The sequence below is a fragment of the Solanum pennellii genome, chromosome 12, assembly GCF_001406875.1.
Source record: "Solanum pennellii chromosome 12, SPENNV200".
Taxonomy (NCBI): domain Eukaryota; kingdom Viridiplantae; phylum Streptophyta; class Magnoliopsida; order Solanales; family Solanaceae; genus Solanum; species Solanum pennellii.
The window spans coordinates 2,292,108-2,307,936 of NC_028648.1; the positions used below are offsets into that span (position 1 = coordinate 2,292,108).

At 33.5% G+C, this 15,829-nt stretch overlaps 3 protein-coding genes across 4 annotated transcripts in view; 2 read left to right on the plus strand and 1 right to left on the minus strand.

Moving 5' to 3' along the window:
- Nucleotides 1-4,862, plus strand: part of LOC107005433 (meiotic nuclear division protein 1 homolog) — a 10,791-nt gene extending 5,929 nt beyond the window's left edge. The window contains exons 3-11 of one of the 2 annotated variants that reach the window (XM_015204028.2): nt 971-1,087; nt 1,275-1,313; nt 1,392-1,499; nt 1,610-1,672; nt 1,781-1,832; nt 1,980-2,024; nt 2,114-2,193; nt 2,770-2,853; nt 4,627-4,862. In XM_015204028.2, coding sequence (XP_015059514.1) covers nt 971-1,087; nt 1,275-1,313; nt 1,392-1,499; nt 1,610-1,672; nt 1,781-1,832; nt 1,980-2,024; nt 2,114-2,193; nt 2,770-2,847 — 582 coding nt within the window. In that variant the 3' untranslated portion in view covers nt 2,848-2,853; nt 4,627-4,862. The remainder of the gene's footprint in view (nt 1-970; nt 1,088-1,274; nt 1,314-1,391; nt 1,500-1,609; nt 1,673-1,780; nt 1,833-1,979; nt 2,025-2,113; nt 2,194-2,769; nt 2,854-4,626) is intronic. The other variant, XM_027913275.1, reaches the window with a different exon arrangement.
- Nucleotides 4,863-7,293: 2,431 nt separating this feature from the next.
- Nucleotides 7,294-11,866, plus strand: LOC107007631 (IAA-amino acid hydrolase ILR1-like 4). Its single transcript, XM_015206321.2, has 5 exons — nt 7,294-7,777; nt 8,952-9,077; nt 9,598-9,912; nt 10,809-10,937; nt 11,079-11,866. Exons 1-5 carry the CDS (start codon nt 7,415-7,417, stop codon nt 11,484-11,486), a joined length of 1,341 nt encoding a protein of 446 aa, XP_015061807.1. The 5' UTR covers nt 7,294-7,414; the 3' UTR covers nt 11,487-11,866.
- Nucleotides 11,867-12,231: 365 nt separating this feature from the next.
- LOC107005332 (40S ribosomal protein S30) lies at nt 12,232-14,190 on the minus strand. Its single transcript, XM_015203896.2, has 3 exons — nt 14,066-14,190; nt 13,623-13,760; nt 12,232-12,462 (listed from the first exon to the last, which is right to left on the minus strand). Exons 1-3 carry the CDS (start codon nt 14,067-14,069, stop codon nt 12,416-12,418), a joined length of 189 nt encoding a protein of 62 aa, XP_015059382.1. The 5' UTR covers nt 14,070-14,190; the 3' UTR covers nt 12,232-12,415.
- Between the last annotated feature and the right edge of the window lie 1,639 nt (nt 14,191-15,829).

Here is a 15,829-nt window from a genome sequence, read left to right on the forward strand (position 1 = left end):
CCGATTAACCGAGAGGCTCTGATACCAATTTGTTATGCGGAATTTGAGATAATACGAGAAAATATAAACGCGAAAAACAAGACAACAGATTTACGTGGTTCACCAATAAATTGGCTACGTCCACGGGGAAGAGGGAGAGCAGTTTTATTATGGAGAGGCAAGAACAGAATTACAGAATAGGGTTTGCCATAGCGTCTATATATAGTGCTAAGCTACGTCCTTTCTGTTTGTAACGGGTCCGATTCAAGGCATTCAACATCACAGTCACATCAGGTGTGGAAAACAACTAGTTCCTACGTTTTATTTCATTCTTTTACCCAGTTTTAGCGACTTATTTCACTGGAACCCGATTCTATCATGAAATCTGCTACCTTTGGAGAAATTTAGCATCATCCTGCTTATTCTTTATGTATCTATTATGCTTTGCACCAGTGTTCATCTGTGGATTGATAAGAATGCCTATTTAAGGGTTTAGTCTGTGTTTGTTAAATCTTTGGCACCATTTATGCTAATCAAATTTAGAAGGGAATCTTTTAGATGTTTTACCGGAGATCTCAAAAGTTTTGAAGTAGCTGAAAGGTTCTTGTTTGACACTGGCCTGTGATATTTTTAACCAGATAATTATCAGATAGTCAGAAAGAAAGAGTCACACCTTCTCTTAGTTGTCTTCTCCTGTATAAAACTGGAGATACCTCAATGACCAGGCTATTCTTGTGGTGTCTGTTTTTATGTCTTCAAGAATGAGTCTCACCTTGCCTCATCCACCAAACTCTTTTCATATATAGTTGTTTTTATCCTGTTCTTTCTGACCCTCACCATCCATGAGAAGAACACATGTTGCCTTCTGGAATAGGTTCAACATCTTTCAATTACTACTGGAGGAGAAATCACATTTTATTTATTTATAGTGTAATTCTTCCTGCATTATAATCTAATTAGTATTACATTTTTCAATTCCTTGTCAAATCAGCTTAAGGAGCTTGAAAAGTTGGGCCCTAAGAAAGGTGTTATCAGCCAGTCAGTGAAAGACGTTATCCAATCTTTGGTGGATGATGATCTTGTGTTTAAAGACAAGATAGGGACTTCTGTGAGTAATATCTGCTTTGTGTTATAACAGCATCGTTTTTAATCCATTGCTGCTAAGCATAAAGTTGATCATCTATATTTTATGTGTTATAAAAGCATCATCCGTGTCCCTCCACAAGTTTAGAATCTCAAGCATGTTCATTTTTTACAATCAATCACAAGTATGTTAAATGACTTACAAATTCTAGGTATACTTTTGGAGTCTGCCTAGTTGTGCTGGGAACCAGGTAAGTGTTTGGATTAATTTTTGCACGTGCTTGTCATATTTAAATTCAGATGCTTCATATGTGATGTTCATTCAACAGCTAAGAACTGTCTATAGAAAGCTTGAGACTGATCTCCAGAACAATAATAAGCGGCACACTGAGCTTGTTGAACAATGCAAGGCCTTGAAAAAGGGACGTGAAGAATCTGTAAGTATACCAAGTTCTATATGGTCCTCTAGGATAATCTTGACATAATTTTCTATGGATCAGGTTAATTAACAGACTGTTTCTATTTTTCACTTCTGTGGCTTTACTAGGATGCACGAGAAGAGGCCTTGAATGAGCTGAAAGCTATTGAACACAAACATAAGGAACTTAAGGTCCGTGCCTTTGATGTTTTGGAGCTTGCAAATTAATATGATATTTAGATGAATATGGATTAGCATTTTATTCTGAAAATATTAAGGTGAGATTATTTTCTCATTCAGGAAGAGTTGATGCAGTATGCTGATAATGATCCTGCTACTATTGAAGCAATGAGTAAGGAACTCTGAGCATACTTTTTAGGCTCCAATAGTATTTACCAGACAATATCTTTTATTATTCAGCTGTCTATCTGCATGCACCAGTATGCTTCTCTTTACCAGAATGTGGGTGTTTCCTGATTTGGGAAGTTCTTTTTTGCAGAGAAGGCGATTGAAGTTGCCCATTCAGCAGCTAATAGATGGACAGGTTTGACTGTTCCTGCATTATCCAGTCATTACCTTGTATGCTTCCCTTTTTGCTCTCTTTCTTAACTATCATGTGCATTTTCTATACAGATAACATCTTCACATTGAGACAATGGTGTTCCAATAACTTTCCCCAAGCAAAAGAGCAACTTGATCACCTATACAATGAGGTAAGAAGCAAAATCCATCATAAAGAGCCATTAATTTGTTTATATAGGATTGTGAACTACTGCTAGATCATGCATCCCTTGGATATATCAGAAGAGGTTTTGAAAGTTAAAGACACTTCGCCATGCTTCATATCGATTTTGCTACCACGTCCCTCCACCTTATTTACTAATGTAACATCACCAGTTATTTAAAAAAAAAATCAAAGCAAAATTAGATCAACTCCCTCTACTTGTAAAAAGGACTTCTCCTCTAACACTTATTATTCCATCCTTCCCATAAGCCCTTGTGGCCACTTACACCTGATCCTAGCCCCCTATAAACCTCTCTTTCTCTTTTGTTCTTTCACTGTTTCTTGTTGGGAGCTTTTGAACTTCACTATTATCGCCTTTCTCCATTGAAATTACTAGTTTCAGTTTAAAATGGTTAATTTTTTTGTGCTAAGGTTTAGATCATATTTTCAAATTTGAAAGGTTTTGTGTTACAGACTGAAATAAAGACAAATAATGAAATGATTGGAAGAAACAAACTAAATGCAGATACACTGTTGAATTAGTATTTTTCTTGTCTTATGGCAGGTCGGAATAACAGATGACTTCGACTACTTAGAATTGCCAGCAATGGCTCCTCTTGCAGTAACTGATGGTGATCTTTAATTGCCTGTAAGCTAGTTTGACATATGCTTTCCTTATGTTCTTTTACCTCTTACTATGTTTGTTCAGTCCAGAGGTATAGGAGTTGGTTTTTGCTATAGTAAAATTTGAAGGATCTTAAAAGCATTGTCATATATGTAGTCTGGGCTCAGGTCCTTAATAGCCATAATATTAATTAGCAATATGCATGTGCTAATGTCTATATATCTTATCCTCTCCTAGAAAATAGATTTCTCTATTAAAGGTTGTAAGTTCAATTCGTATATTTCCCTTATGATACCTCAGTGGTAAAATGGTAGACATGCTAGACTCAAAATTTCGTGCTAAAAAGCGTAGAGGAGGATATAGAAAACTGTTTGTGGATACCATACTAGGTGGGGAGACTTTATTTACATTGTTGGATAGATAGGTGTCATTTCACCCTGACAGTAAAGTATTTTTTATGTAATATTAAACTAATCCGTCAATTTGGGGGATTGGAACTAATGATTAACGGTTGAATTAAAGTCTCAATAATTGAAATAAAGTCCCAACAACGGTTATTAGCCAGCTAAAAAAACGTCAAAAAAGGAACGACCAACTCTATTTTATTGAAAAAAAATAAGGAAATAATATATAGGACAAACATTCATGTTTGGCAAGTGGCAAAGTGGGGAAGGAATTTTCATTAATTGGAATAGGTCCACAAATTATTTCTTGATACTGTACACCTAAAAACAATCTGTACTCATAACGTGCATTAAATCTCAACCTTACACCTGTCCCTTTATTAACGGCTAATAAAAAACTTATTAATTATGAATCATCTTTAAATTGGAAAGAAGTATAATTTGACAGAGTGTATACTGAGTGGAGATCCTTTACAACCAAAATTTCATTAAATAATAAAGGAAGTTAATAAGGTATTAAGAATTCCCTTCCCTATTTATAAAACCCCAACTTTTCTTTTTTAGTGTAAACAAAACATTGAAAGAGTCTCAACTCTCAAGAAGGAAGAAGAAAAAATGGAGGTGTTGAGACTCTGTTTAATGGCTATTTTTGGTTTGGTTATGGCTTTGGTTATTCCTTCTATCAATGCTCAAGTACCTGAGCCTGCTCCTGCACCTACAAGTGATGGTAAGTTCTTTCTTCACCCCCTCCCCCCTCGGTGTTTAATATCTATATTAAAGCCTGACTAGAACTCGAACAAACATGAGACCTCTGATTAAGGGATTATCCGTTGTATCATGTTCTTTTATTTGAGGTTTTATAATAATGTATGAATGAACAATTCTTGATTGATAAATAGATCTACTTATGTATAGTATATAAGAGTTAAAGACATGTTGTGATGTATATAATACATACATTGCCTATACACCTTTTTTATATGGTATGGTATATTTGAGGTTTACTAGTTGATTAATTTAGATTCGTATAAATAGGCTTATGAAGGGATAAAATGCTCACTATTAATGAATTTTTCATTCTCAAATTTCGAATTTAGTACTTCTTATTAAAGATGTAGAAAATTCGACTAATTTGGACTTGCCTTGAGTGGCCTGTGAAGGAAAAAACTGTTCATATATTCTTTGTTTGTTGTTTTGAACTCGAAACTTCTAGTTAAATATATCTACCTCTTCGTTGTCATTGTATGTTACAAGATTAGGTTTCATTAGCATAAATTGATGTTTTTTAAATATAAGCTTTTGTATTTTTTGGTATACCTCTTGTATATACATTCATTTTTTTTTCAAAAATGCAAATAAGTTAAATGTGTTTTTATTGATTTGATTTTTGCAGGAGTTGCAATTGACCAAGGTATAGCTTATGTGCTAATGTTGGTTGCTTTGGCAGTTACTTATATGATTCATTAAGCAATGTGATACAGCATCCATTGCAGTTTTTTTTTTTCTTATTATTTTTCTGGTTGTGATTAATTTTTAAAGAAAATTAATTTCATTCTCTTGTATTCTTTTTAGAGGTTGAAATTCTCTATTTTCTTTTATTCAATGATTAAATCGTAGAAATTCTTTATATCTTTCCTCTCTTTTCCATTGTATATGTTCTTTTTATTTGTTTTTATGCAATATCCTATGTATAGTCTAGATTTTTACTAAGCATATTTAAATATAACGAAGCAAAACATTAAAAAAAACATATATTTATTATTCACATTACTTTTAGTGTAATTTTTTCAATGAAAAAAAAGTCAATCGATTCTCCTTTAAAGACAATGGCCTTAAAGAAGAGTAGCTCTAACCTTGTTTGCAATTTACTAGGGAAAAGAAGAGTTGTATAATAATATCAGAAAATTATGATCAAAGAGTTCATTAATCATTACTAATCAATCAAAAACAAATTCCTACAAGTCTTTTTTAGATTGAAAAAATCGACGTCTTCCCAATGAATTAGATAGAATTTGTCTCGAATAAGAAATGTTTGATCAATTTTCATAAATGTTGTAGTCAAAATGACACTTGTACAAAAAAAATGGCAAAGACACGTCAAATAAATAAAAACCTATGTTATTCAAATTCTTAAAAAAATATTGTGAAAAATATTTTTAAGATAGTACATTTTAAACCATGTATTTTAGAACGTTGCTCTTTGATAATTCACATGATATTTTATATCACTTCTCAATTTGTGCATTGTCAAACATTAATGGCAAGGGGCGCAGTGGCGGATTCAAGATTTTTATTCAGGAGGTTTGAAAAATAAAAATAAATGTGTAAAATAAATCTTTTTCGAAATGGGCTCTTTGAAAATTTTTGGGTTTAAAACCACAATTTTTGCCATGTTTTTAAAATAAAAAATGCTTGAAAAAATATAACTGCTTTTTTCAAACAAAAACAAATTGAAAGTATTGTCTTACTATTGAGCCATCTATTTTTATTTGTTATTAAGGGAGTTCAAAATATACATATTTATAAAAATACAAAAAATTTATCATATATATCGTATATTTTTTTGCCGAAAGTGTTCGGGTTAACATCTGGACCCAACATGGGTCCGCCCATGGCAAGGGCCATGGTAAGTAACATCACTAAAACAAAAATAGAATAAAGTTTTGTATGAGCATGGACCACAAATGGTAATGTTCTCATAAAAATCTCAATTTTCTACAACAAATTTATGTATACAATGATCCTTACAGATATCTAAAGATATGTGAAAGCAACAATATATGTTTTTCATATTCTTCGAAAATGATATTAGATGCACGTTAACCCTTTAAAATAAGTGTAGCTTTGCAAAATCTTATAGAATATAACAATATTAAAATAATAATTATATCTCTCTTAACAAATTTATTAACACAAATATATTTGAAACGTTTAAAACACTATAGGGGTACATGTACGAAAATGGTGAAGGGAAAGGGTAAATTAGTCGAGGGGTGGCAGAAATAGGAGTTGAGACGTTTGGGGAGGAGATACTAAACCAAAAATGCCACTTGTGAAACTTTATTTTTTCCTACTCAACTAATCATTTCTTTTTATTTTAGTAAATTTATTTTCTCAAAACACCTACTTTTCGTAATATTTTTCATCAATAAAACATGAAAATATTGCAAAATATCTCTTCTTAATTTAGTTGTTTTTGTTTTCTATTCGATGTCTAAGTACCCATATTAGATTCATGTGCTACAAGTAGAGATGTCAAAATGGGCTGACCCAATCTTAACGGGCTAGAAAGTTATATGGATTAGGCGGACTAACCCTTTTAGTAAAAGGGCCAATAAAAATAGCGACCCAACCTAGCCCTAAGCGGACCACGGATTGGGACGGGTTGACCCTTCAATAAAAAAATGAACAATATTACTCTCTTAGAAGAAGTAGAGAATTGAATGTTGACGTCTATGAACAGGACATAAATACATACAAATTTATTTTCATTTATGAATCACACTTCAGCAAATATATACAAAAATACATTTATGAATCTCACACTTCGGTGAATGCTAACCAAAATACACAATAGTCAACGTAAGGTTTAACGAAAAAATGTTGATCATTCAACAATTTCTTCCACAAAAAACAAGCTAAGACTTGATTTTTTTATGTTTTTATCATATTTATTAATAAAACATTTACAAATAAAACACTACTACATATATATATATATATATACATATATGTATAATATATTTTTAAATATTCATAGCCCGCAGGCTGACCTCTGAGGGTAGCGGGTTGGGCCTACGAGGCTTGCGAGCCAAGTTAGGCAAAAAAACCTCGTTTCTAAATGGGCAAAAAAAAAATTATGCCCAACCCTATTGAATTCAAGAGTTGGGTTAGACCGGCTTTGCGGATCAAGTCCATTTTGACGGATCTAGCTACAAGCTTATTTGAGTTCACACCAAAACTCGAACATATGATCTTTGATTAAGAGAACAACAATTTCATCCGTGCACCACAACCGCACCGCCTGCAAAACATTTCTAGTGTCCCCTCACCAAACACACCCTTATGGCTAGTCAGCTAGATTCTGATTCTGAATTCCCCAAACTACAAGTAAAAAAGGGGCAAAAAAAAAGTAGATTTTTTTTCAAGAACTCAAAAAATTTTCATCCAAATAATTTATCATGGTTATCTTGAAATGGGTTGTTGCCTTTTCCATTTTATGCAATTTTTTAGCAACACCCACCTTATCAATTTCTTCTATTTTGAACAAAGAGGAGTTGGCAAATATTTCAGTTAATTTCTTGAATCTTGCAAAAAGACCTGAGCTTTTTGATTGGATAGTGAGAATTAGGAGGACTATTCATGAGAATCCTGAGTTGGGGTTTGAGGAATTTGAGACTAGTAAACTTATTAGAAATGAGCTTGATAAAATGGGGATTTTTTACAAGTACCCTGTTGCTGTTACTGGTGTTGTTGGCTTTATTGGAACTGGAAAACCACCCTTTGTTGCTCTTAGAGCTGATATGGATGCTCTTGCTATGCAGGTGTTTTACCAATTACTAGGTTTTTTGTGTGTTTGTATATTCATTTCTTGTTAATGTTTTAGTCATGTTAGTATTTTTTGTTCTTTTGCAATTATATTGGTTTGAGATGAGCTTATTAGAGTGACATGGTCTGTGTGGATTGATATAGTTGACACTAACTTGGTGGAAATTGAGGTGTAGTTGTTGTTGTATTCCTTTCTTGTCAATGTTATAGTTATGTTAGTATTTTTTTTTTGGTCGGGGATGAGCTTAAATGGAGCGACATGGTATGTGAGGATTCATATAGTTGAGACTAACTTGGTGGGGATTGAGGCGTAATCGTTGTTGTGTACTTGTATTCCTTTCTTGTCAACGTTTTAGTCATGTTAGTTATGTTTTTCTTATTTGGCAATTATATTGGCCTGAGATGAGCTTAAATAGAAAGATATGGTATGTGAGGATTCACATTGTTGACACTAACTTGTTGGGGATTGAGGTGTAATCGTTGTTGTATTCCTTTTTGTCAATGTATTATAGTCATGTTAGTACTTTGTGTAATTTGGAATTATATTGTCTTGAATTGAGCTTAAATGGCGTGACATGGTCTGTGAGGATTCATATAGTTGACCTTAACTTGTTAGAGATTGTATGTTTTATGTGCATTTCTAATTGTATGTACATATATTCATTTATTGTCAAGGTGTTAGTCATTTTAGTACTTTTTTTTAAGTTTGTAATTATGTTGGACTGAGATGAGCAATAATGGAGTGATATGGTTTCTGATGAAGATTCATATAGCTGACCCTAACTTGTTGGAAATTGAGGCGGAGTTGTTTTGTATTCCTTTCTTGTCAATGTTTTAGTCATGTTAGTTCTCTTTTTCTTCTTTTGGAATTATATTGGCATGAGATGAGCTTAAATGGGATGACATGGGTTGTGAGGATACGTATAGTTGACCCTAACTTGTTAAACATTGAAGCGTAATTGTTGTTAAATACATTTCATGTCAATATTTGATAGTTTAGACAAATGACAATGTGATGTTGGTCTGCCTTATCGTATGTGTTGATAATTTGTGTTAGATGTTTGTAACAATATATTTTCTTTTGGGGGGAGGAGAACTCAAGGTTTAAAACTCTTAACATGTAACTTATTTGTGTGCACTTTGCCTTCAATATGATGTTGATTGGCGCAGGAGGAAGTGGACTGGGAACACAAGAGTAAAATTCGGGGAAAGATGCATGCTTGTGGACACGATGCCCATGTTGCTATGCTTTTAGGTGCTGCTAAGATTCTTCAAGAGCAGCGCGATGATTTGCAGGTTCATACTGTAGTTCTCTCTCTTAGCTTGGATTGAATGAAGGAAAGTTTCTCAATAGATAAAAGTTCAGTAGTTGCTCTCAGTTACCTTTTGATATATAGAAGTTGTAGATTGTCGATAGTTCAGTTTAGAAGGGTTATCTGGACCTATGTTGCTCGGACTCTTCAAAACTGTTATCAGGTGCATGTTGGATCCTCCAAAACGGGTGCATTATTAGAGCATCCGACATTGGGTGCAGAAACATTTGGGGAGTTCGAGCAGCATAGTTCTAGACGTGAATTTCTTCATTCAACTGACTTGGTCCTCTTGTTACTATGCATTTCAAACTGATTTAAGTGGATTTAGAACGCCTTTGTTAGTCGGATAACTTATACCATAAGCAATAACGCTTATATAGCTTGTTGTGAAGATATTAGTTGTGTGTTCAAGGAGTAAACAGTTGGATCAACATATATGAATAACCATGGATGTTTTTTGAGTTGGGAGCCGGGGATTCACTGATCGAATTTTTTGATGGCAGGGAACTGTTCTTTTGGTTTTTCAGCCAGCCGAGGAGGGAGGTGGAGGTGCAAAGAAAATGCTTGAATCTGGGATACTTGACAATGTTGATGCCATCTTCGGTCTGCATATTTCCCCCATGAGTCCTATTGGCACTGTTGCTGCCAGTTCTGGCCCTATCATGGCTGGAAGTGGCTTCTTTGAGGCAGTAATAAAGGGGAAAGGCGGTCATGCCGCGATTCCTCAGCACACTATAGATCCAATATTAGCAGCTTCTAACATCGTAGTTAGTTTACAACACCTTGTTTCGCGGGAAACTGATCCCTTGGACTCACAGGTGCGCGCTCTCACTCTCTAACTCTTTCTCGTTAATCTTAGTATCATGTGAATACCAACACATGCACATATATCTCAAAACTTGCATATGTACTAGCAGTTGTGCAAAGGTTATTTATGCAACAACCATTACTACACCTCAGTTCCAAGCAAGTTTAGGGTCGGCTATGTGAATCCTTACTGATCATGTTACTCTAACTAAATTCATCTCAAGCCAATATTATATGCAAATGTACACAAGTTGTCTATATTTTTCTAAATTTCCTTAAGGCTAAACCACTACGAGAAAACATTGGACCTACAATAAAAGTACAAACATGTCTAAACCATATACTCGACTAATAATTATTGTATATATAGATCTTTTTCTTCCACTATATCCTATGTTTCGCTAAATGTGCATGGATCGATCCCAAGAAATTGTAGATTCTTCGAGACAATTTCCTTTCATGTAATTTTATTTTATTCTATTCGCTAAATGTGCATGGATCCCAAGAAATTGTAGATTCTTCGAGACGTCGTCTTTCCATGTGATTTTAGGTTTACCTCGTCCTGTTTTTAACACATTCACTCACCATGGTTGCACACTCACCTACCTGTGCATCGGGATGTAGATCTCAAATGATATTCTATCAATTTATACTCGATATGTACTACTTAAACCTTCTTGTGAATGTGATCATTTCTAATCTTGTATGACCGCACATTTATCTAAGCATCCTCAAAATTTCTTGGGATCGATGCAGAAATATCACATGGAATAGTAACACTTGTAAAATAAACATAATCATTTTAAATGTTCAAGAACAAGACTCGTACCTTTTTCATTCTCCAAGGAGTTTACCTTGACCTTTACAACTTATTTATCGATTACCTCAAAGGCGTATGATTTTGCAGGTTGTTACAGTTGCAAAGTTCAAAGGTGGTGGCGCGTTTAATGTTATACCAGACTCTGTAACAATCGGTGGAACTTTTAGGGCATTCTCAAAAGAAAGCTTCGCGCAACTTAAACAGAGAATTGTAGAGGTATATCTTTAATATTAGTACTTGAATGCTCAAACTATCATATGATTGTTGAAGGTTGTTCCACAAATAGAACTATTGAATGGTAAAAACTCCGACTTGTTGAGTGAAAAAATTCTGCTACTGTTTCGAAACAATTTACAGGTTATCACACGACAAGCTGCTGTTCAAAGGTGCAATGCAACAGTTGATTTTGACACAAAAAATAGGCCGTTTTACCCTGTGACAGTGAATAATAAAGCTTTGCATGAACAATTCCGAAATGTAGCTGGACAGATGCTTGGTATCAACAAGATCATAGAAATGAAACCTACGATGGGGACAGAAGATTTTTCGTTCTTTGCTGAGGCTATTCCTGGATACTTCTACTTACTTGGAATGGTTGATGAAACTAAAGGACGATTCGAGTCAGGACACTCCCCTTTCTACAGAGTCAATGAAGATGTACTTCCATATGGTGTTGCTTTACATGCATCGTTAGCCACGACTTACCTCCTTGAACATCAGCTGAAATCAACCACTCGGGATCAAAATGTTCATGACGAGTTGTAAGGTCTTATGAGAGACCTTGCGGATGAAAATAATTTCTGCTACATGCAATCGAGCAGAAGTAGGTTCCTCTCTTTCTATTTACTTTATATCTAAACTTATTCCAAATCAAGTTGGTGTTAGAGCTAGTTTGGTTTAATCATGTCACATAAGTACGACTCCAACTTATTTGGGACTGAGGTATAGTTGTTGTACATTATAAACATTGAATCCCATTGTGCTTCTTTAAGGGTACTTACCCATACAGACAATTGAACTGTAAACTAGTTATTTTTGCTTATGCATTCTTTTTTTATAGCTTAAATACATTGTATAGGGTGAAACACCTCCCAACATCTAAAAATGGTATTATATTTGAAGACTCAGATGAATTATGTTGTGAACTTGTACTAGCTTCTTTTTATGATAAATATATTAGTGTTAATGTTATGAACCAACCACTAAACCAAGATTACTTCATGTTCACATTACAGTTCCATCATCATAGTTTCTAAATTTCCTAAATAAAAAGTTGAGTTTTCCAGCATAGCACTAGATATATAGATTGTAAAAGCATGTTCATATTACAGTTCCAACATCATAGTTTCTAAAATTCCTAAATAGAAGTTGAGTTTTCCAGCATAGCACTAAAATATATAGATTGTAAAACATGTATTATCTGATCTAATAGCATAGCAATAGCAACAATGGTGGACTCCAAGAATCATTAAACATGAATTGCATAAAACATTCAAGTGATGAATAAAAATTAGTACGAAAGACGAAAGGATAAAATTCAATTAATTCTTGCAAAACAGGATGTAATCATCCATCCTACAAACACCAGTCTTTTCTCATTATGAGGTTTGAGAATCAAAATTTATAAACATCACAAAGATGAAAACTTTTGAAGCAGTAACTTCTCAACCTAAAATGACTAAAGTCGTCGTCATCTACTTCTCGGAAGAGTTTGGTCCTCTCTTCTTTCCAAAGCCAACAACTGCAAGCAGACATAAGAGCAGCATTCCGTAAGAAACAAATTCCATATGTCAATAAGAGAAGCTTCAAAAAGTTACTTACCAACCAAAATAAAGCGCACATACAATACCAGTATTGACCAAATACAGATAAAAGGTTAACACAGAAGAAACATCACAGCCCCTTGTTCATTGAAATACAACATATTCAATGCTAAGAACATACAATTATGAGAAGAGAAATAGGAAACCTTAAATTAAACAGCACAGATACTTTACTGAAGATCTGCAATCAGAACTCTACTTAGTAGCAGATGCAAGAAAAAATAAGGCGGATTTGGGAGATATCCTATGAGGTAAAATTTCCCTGGAACTTTCATAACCAGCATAATACAAGCATAATTAGTATACTCGAGTATATGCACATCTAAGGAGGAACATAAGCAATTGGTACACACATTTAATCTCCGAACATCATTGTGTATGTCTACAGGTGTTAACAGTTATGTTACTTGCTTCTTTAAAAGAAGAAACGAAATAGTACATCACTGTGTTAAGATCATATACTTGAGGAAACAGATAAACTCAAACTAAACCACATAGATATTATGTATAACTAAGGTTCGACTGTACCAAAAGTAGAAGTAGATTTCTTAATTGCAAACATTCAAATTCAAAGATTTCTAGGGAAGTTCCATACAAGGCGAAATTTCATTTCATTTAGAACCTACATGCACCAGCAAAGCTACTTTTATAGCAATGCACAATCTTGCATACTCTAGAATATGGATCATACACAAGTGATTAGTACACACACACACAGTCTATGTATAATTGTCAATGACTACAGTTTGTTCACAGATCAAATCTTGTTTAAACTTCCCCTAATCCTGAAAAGGAGTGCTTGTCAACTAATATATATTTGCCAAATTCATGTATAAGATGAAGACCGTAGAAACAATAATTTTAAACTAGAAGGTACTGTATATCAATGAGCATCAACAAAACAACAACTATGTCCGGACAAAAGATACAAACTTGGTTAAAGGCATAAACTTTATTGCATTTACTTGCATATAGGCAGAAATTCAATTAGTTTTTACTTGCATATATAATTCAAGCATATACGGCAGTAAACATACAGCCTCCATAAAGTGAAATAGCAAAAGGAAAGTAAGGTTACCAGCAGTGACGAATCTGCGATTGTATTGCATACGCTTGTGTGCACGTCCTCTTGGCTTCTTCTTCTTATCCTGCTTTGCAACCTTTGGTGTTTGCCCCCTAACCTTACCGGCACGAGCAAGTGATCCGTGAACCTTACCTACAATTAACGAAATCAAAACCTACAAATTAAATCCATATTCAACAACTACTACAATTCAACTGTCTTTGCTTCTCTACATGACAAATTTAACATCAGAAGAATCAAAATTTATATCTTAAAACTCTATACACAGCTAAATTAAGAAACTGAAATTGGCTAAATGTTCATATATGTGGATGAAGATCCATTAATTACAGTTCCATTCTACTACGGAATAATTGTACCTATTCTAAGAAAAAAATGGCAAAAATTGAAAAAACTGGCAGTACAGAGACAAGTATTTAAGAGTCGCCGGAGCTTACCCATGGTTGATTTCTGAGTCGCCGGTCGTCGGAGAAGCTGCTAATCGTTTGGGAGCTGCGGAAGTTGAAATTCTAGGGTTAGGGTTTTTGGGAGAGTCATATTTATAGGGAAGTTTTTAATGCGTGAAACTGTACTGGGCCTTTGTTGTGAAAAATTGGGCCTCCGGTAAAGAGTCCAAACGATGACCCGATCCAATTGGGAAACTAATCGCCCCATCCACCGAAAATAATTACATGTATAATTCCAATTGCAAAGTTTCAAAATTTTCATTGTTGTCGGATACATTCTTTGGTTGTCTAATACATAACAATGATACGTTATCTAATGGAGTGGATTTATTCGAGAAAAATATAGATGTATCTGATGGGATAGAGATGTGTTCGAGAGGATAGAGATGTAATCGAGAGGGGATAGGAATGTATTCGAGAGAGGATAGAGATGTATGTGAGAGTAGGTTGTTTATGGTTATGGTTAAAAATCAAACCAAACTGCAATTTGAACCAAGTGATTGAGAAACCTCGTATTTGGTATGGTTTGATTAGGTTTGGTTTTAAATATTGAAAATTGATACTATTTGGTTTGATTTTGGTTTCATTGAAAAAACGCAAAAATCACTAAATCAAGCTGAGAAATTATATATATATAATTTTATAATTATTATATATTATTCATGAGTAAAATATAAATATTTTGTTAAATTATAATTAATTTTAAGCCTTTAATTGTTTTTTAAGCACAACTGCTAAAATACTAAGAGCAAGTCCATCAAAATCTATTATTTTATTCTTACCTATCATAGTTCACATAAGATATGACTGAATCACTTTGTTCGTGTAATATTAACCCTAGTGTTATTTAATTGAATCCACATTTGCTTTTCGATGAAATTTTCATGTATTAGGTGTCTATGTCTATCGAGATGGTATGCCCTCAACAAATTTATTATTTCCACACCAAAATATAAAAAACGAACCAAATCGATGGTTATTTTTTTATTTCGTTTGATTTGATTTTTGAAATATAAAAATCAAGTAAATTGGTTTGCTTTTGGTTTTAATCAATAATCGATTCAAAACGAATCATGAACACCTATATCTGAGAGGAGATAGAAATGTATCTAAAAGGATATAGATGTATCCTTGAGGGGGTAGGACGTATCCGAAAGGGAATGAAATGTGTTCAAGAGAGGATTTTGTAATTTTTTAAAAATGATATAAAATTTTAGAGATCATGATATCTTATATTGTGTATTAGTATAATTTTTTCTAATAAAATATACAAAATCACACTGGCTATTTTATTTATTTTAATATATGGCTATTTATGTTAATTGCTCCTTTCTCTCTCTCTCCTTATTTTTTGTTAGATTTGTAATTTATATATTTGGTCTTATAGAGCATAGTTAATTATCAATACTATTTTCTGGTTCTAAATGTTTGATGTCATTTTTGTTGATATATTCGTAATTAGTCCTGTTTTTTTATGTTTAAGAGTTGAGACGTACTAAAAATTTATACTTTATTGATTTTGATTAAAAAGAATTACATATATTGATAGTTATAAAATAAAATTGATGTTTTTGTATTTTATTACTGTTATGAATTAAGTTTAGCTCAATGTGAATATTAGAGTTACGAATATAGTTATTGAGCTGACAAGTGTTGTTGAGTTGAGAACAAGTAATAGAACCTGAATAATTTGGGATCTGAATTTAGAAGCGGATGTGGAAACAATTCTATCAGAAAAAACTAGTGGTATGTGAT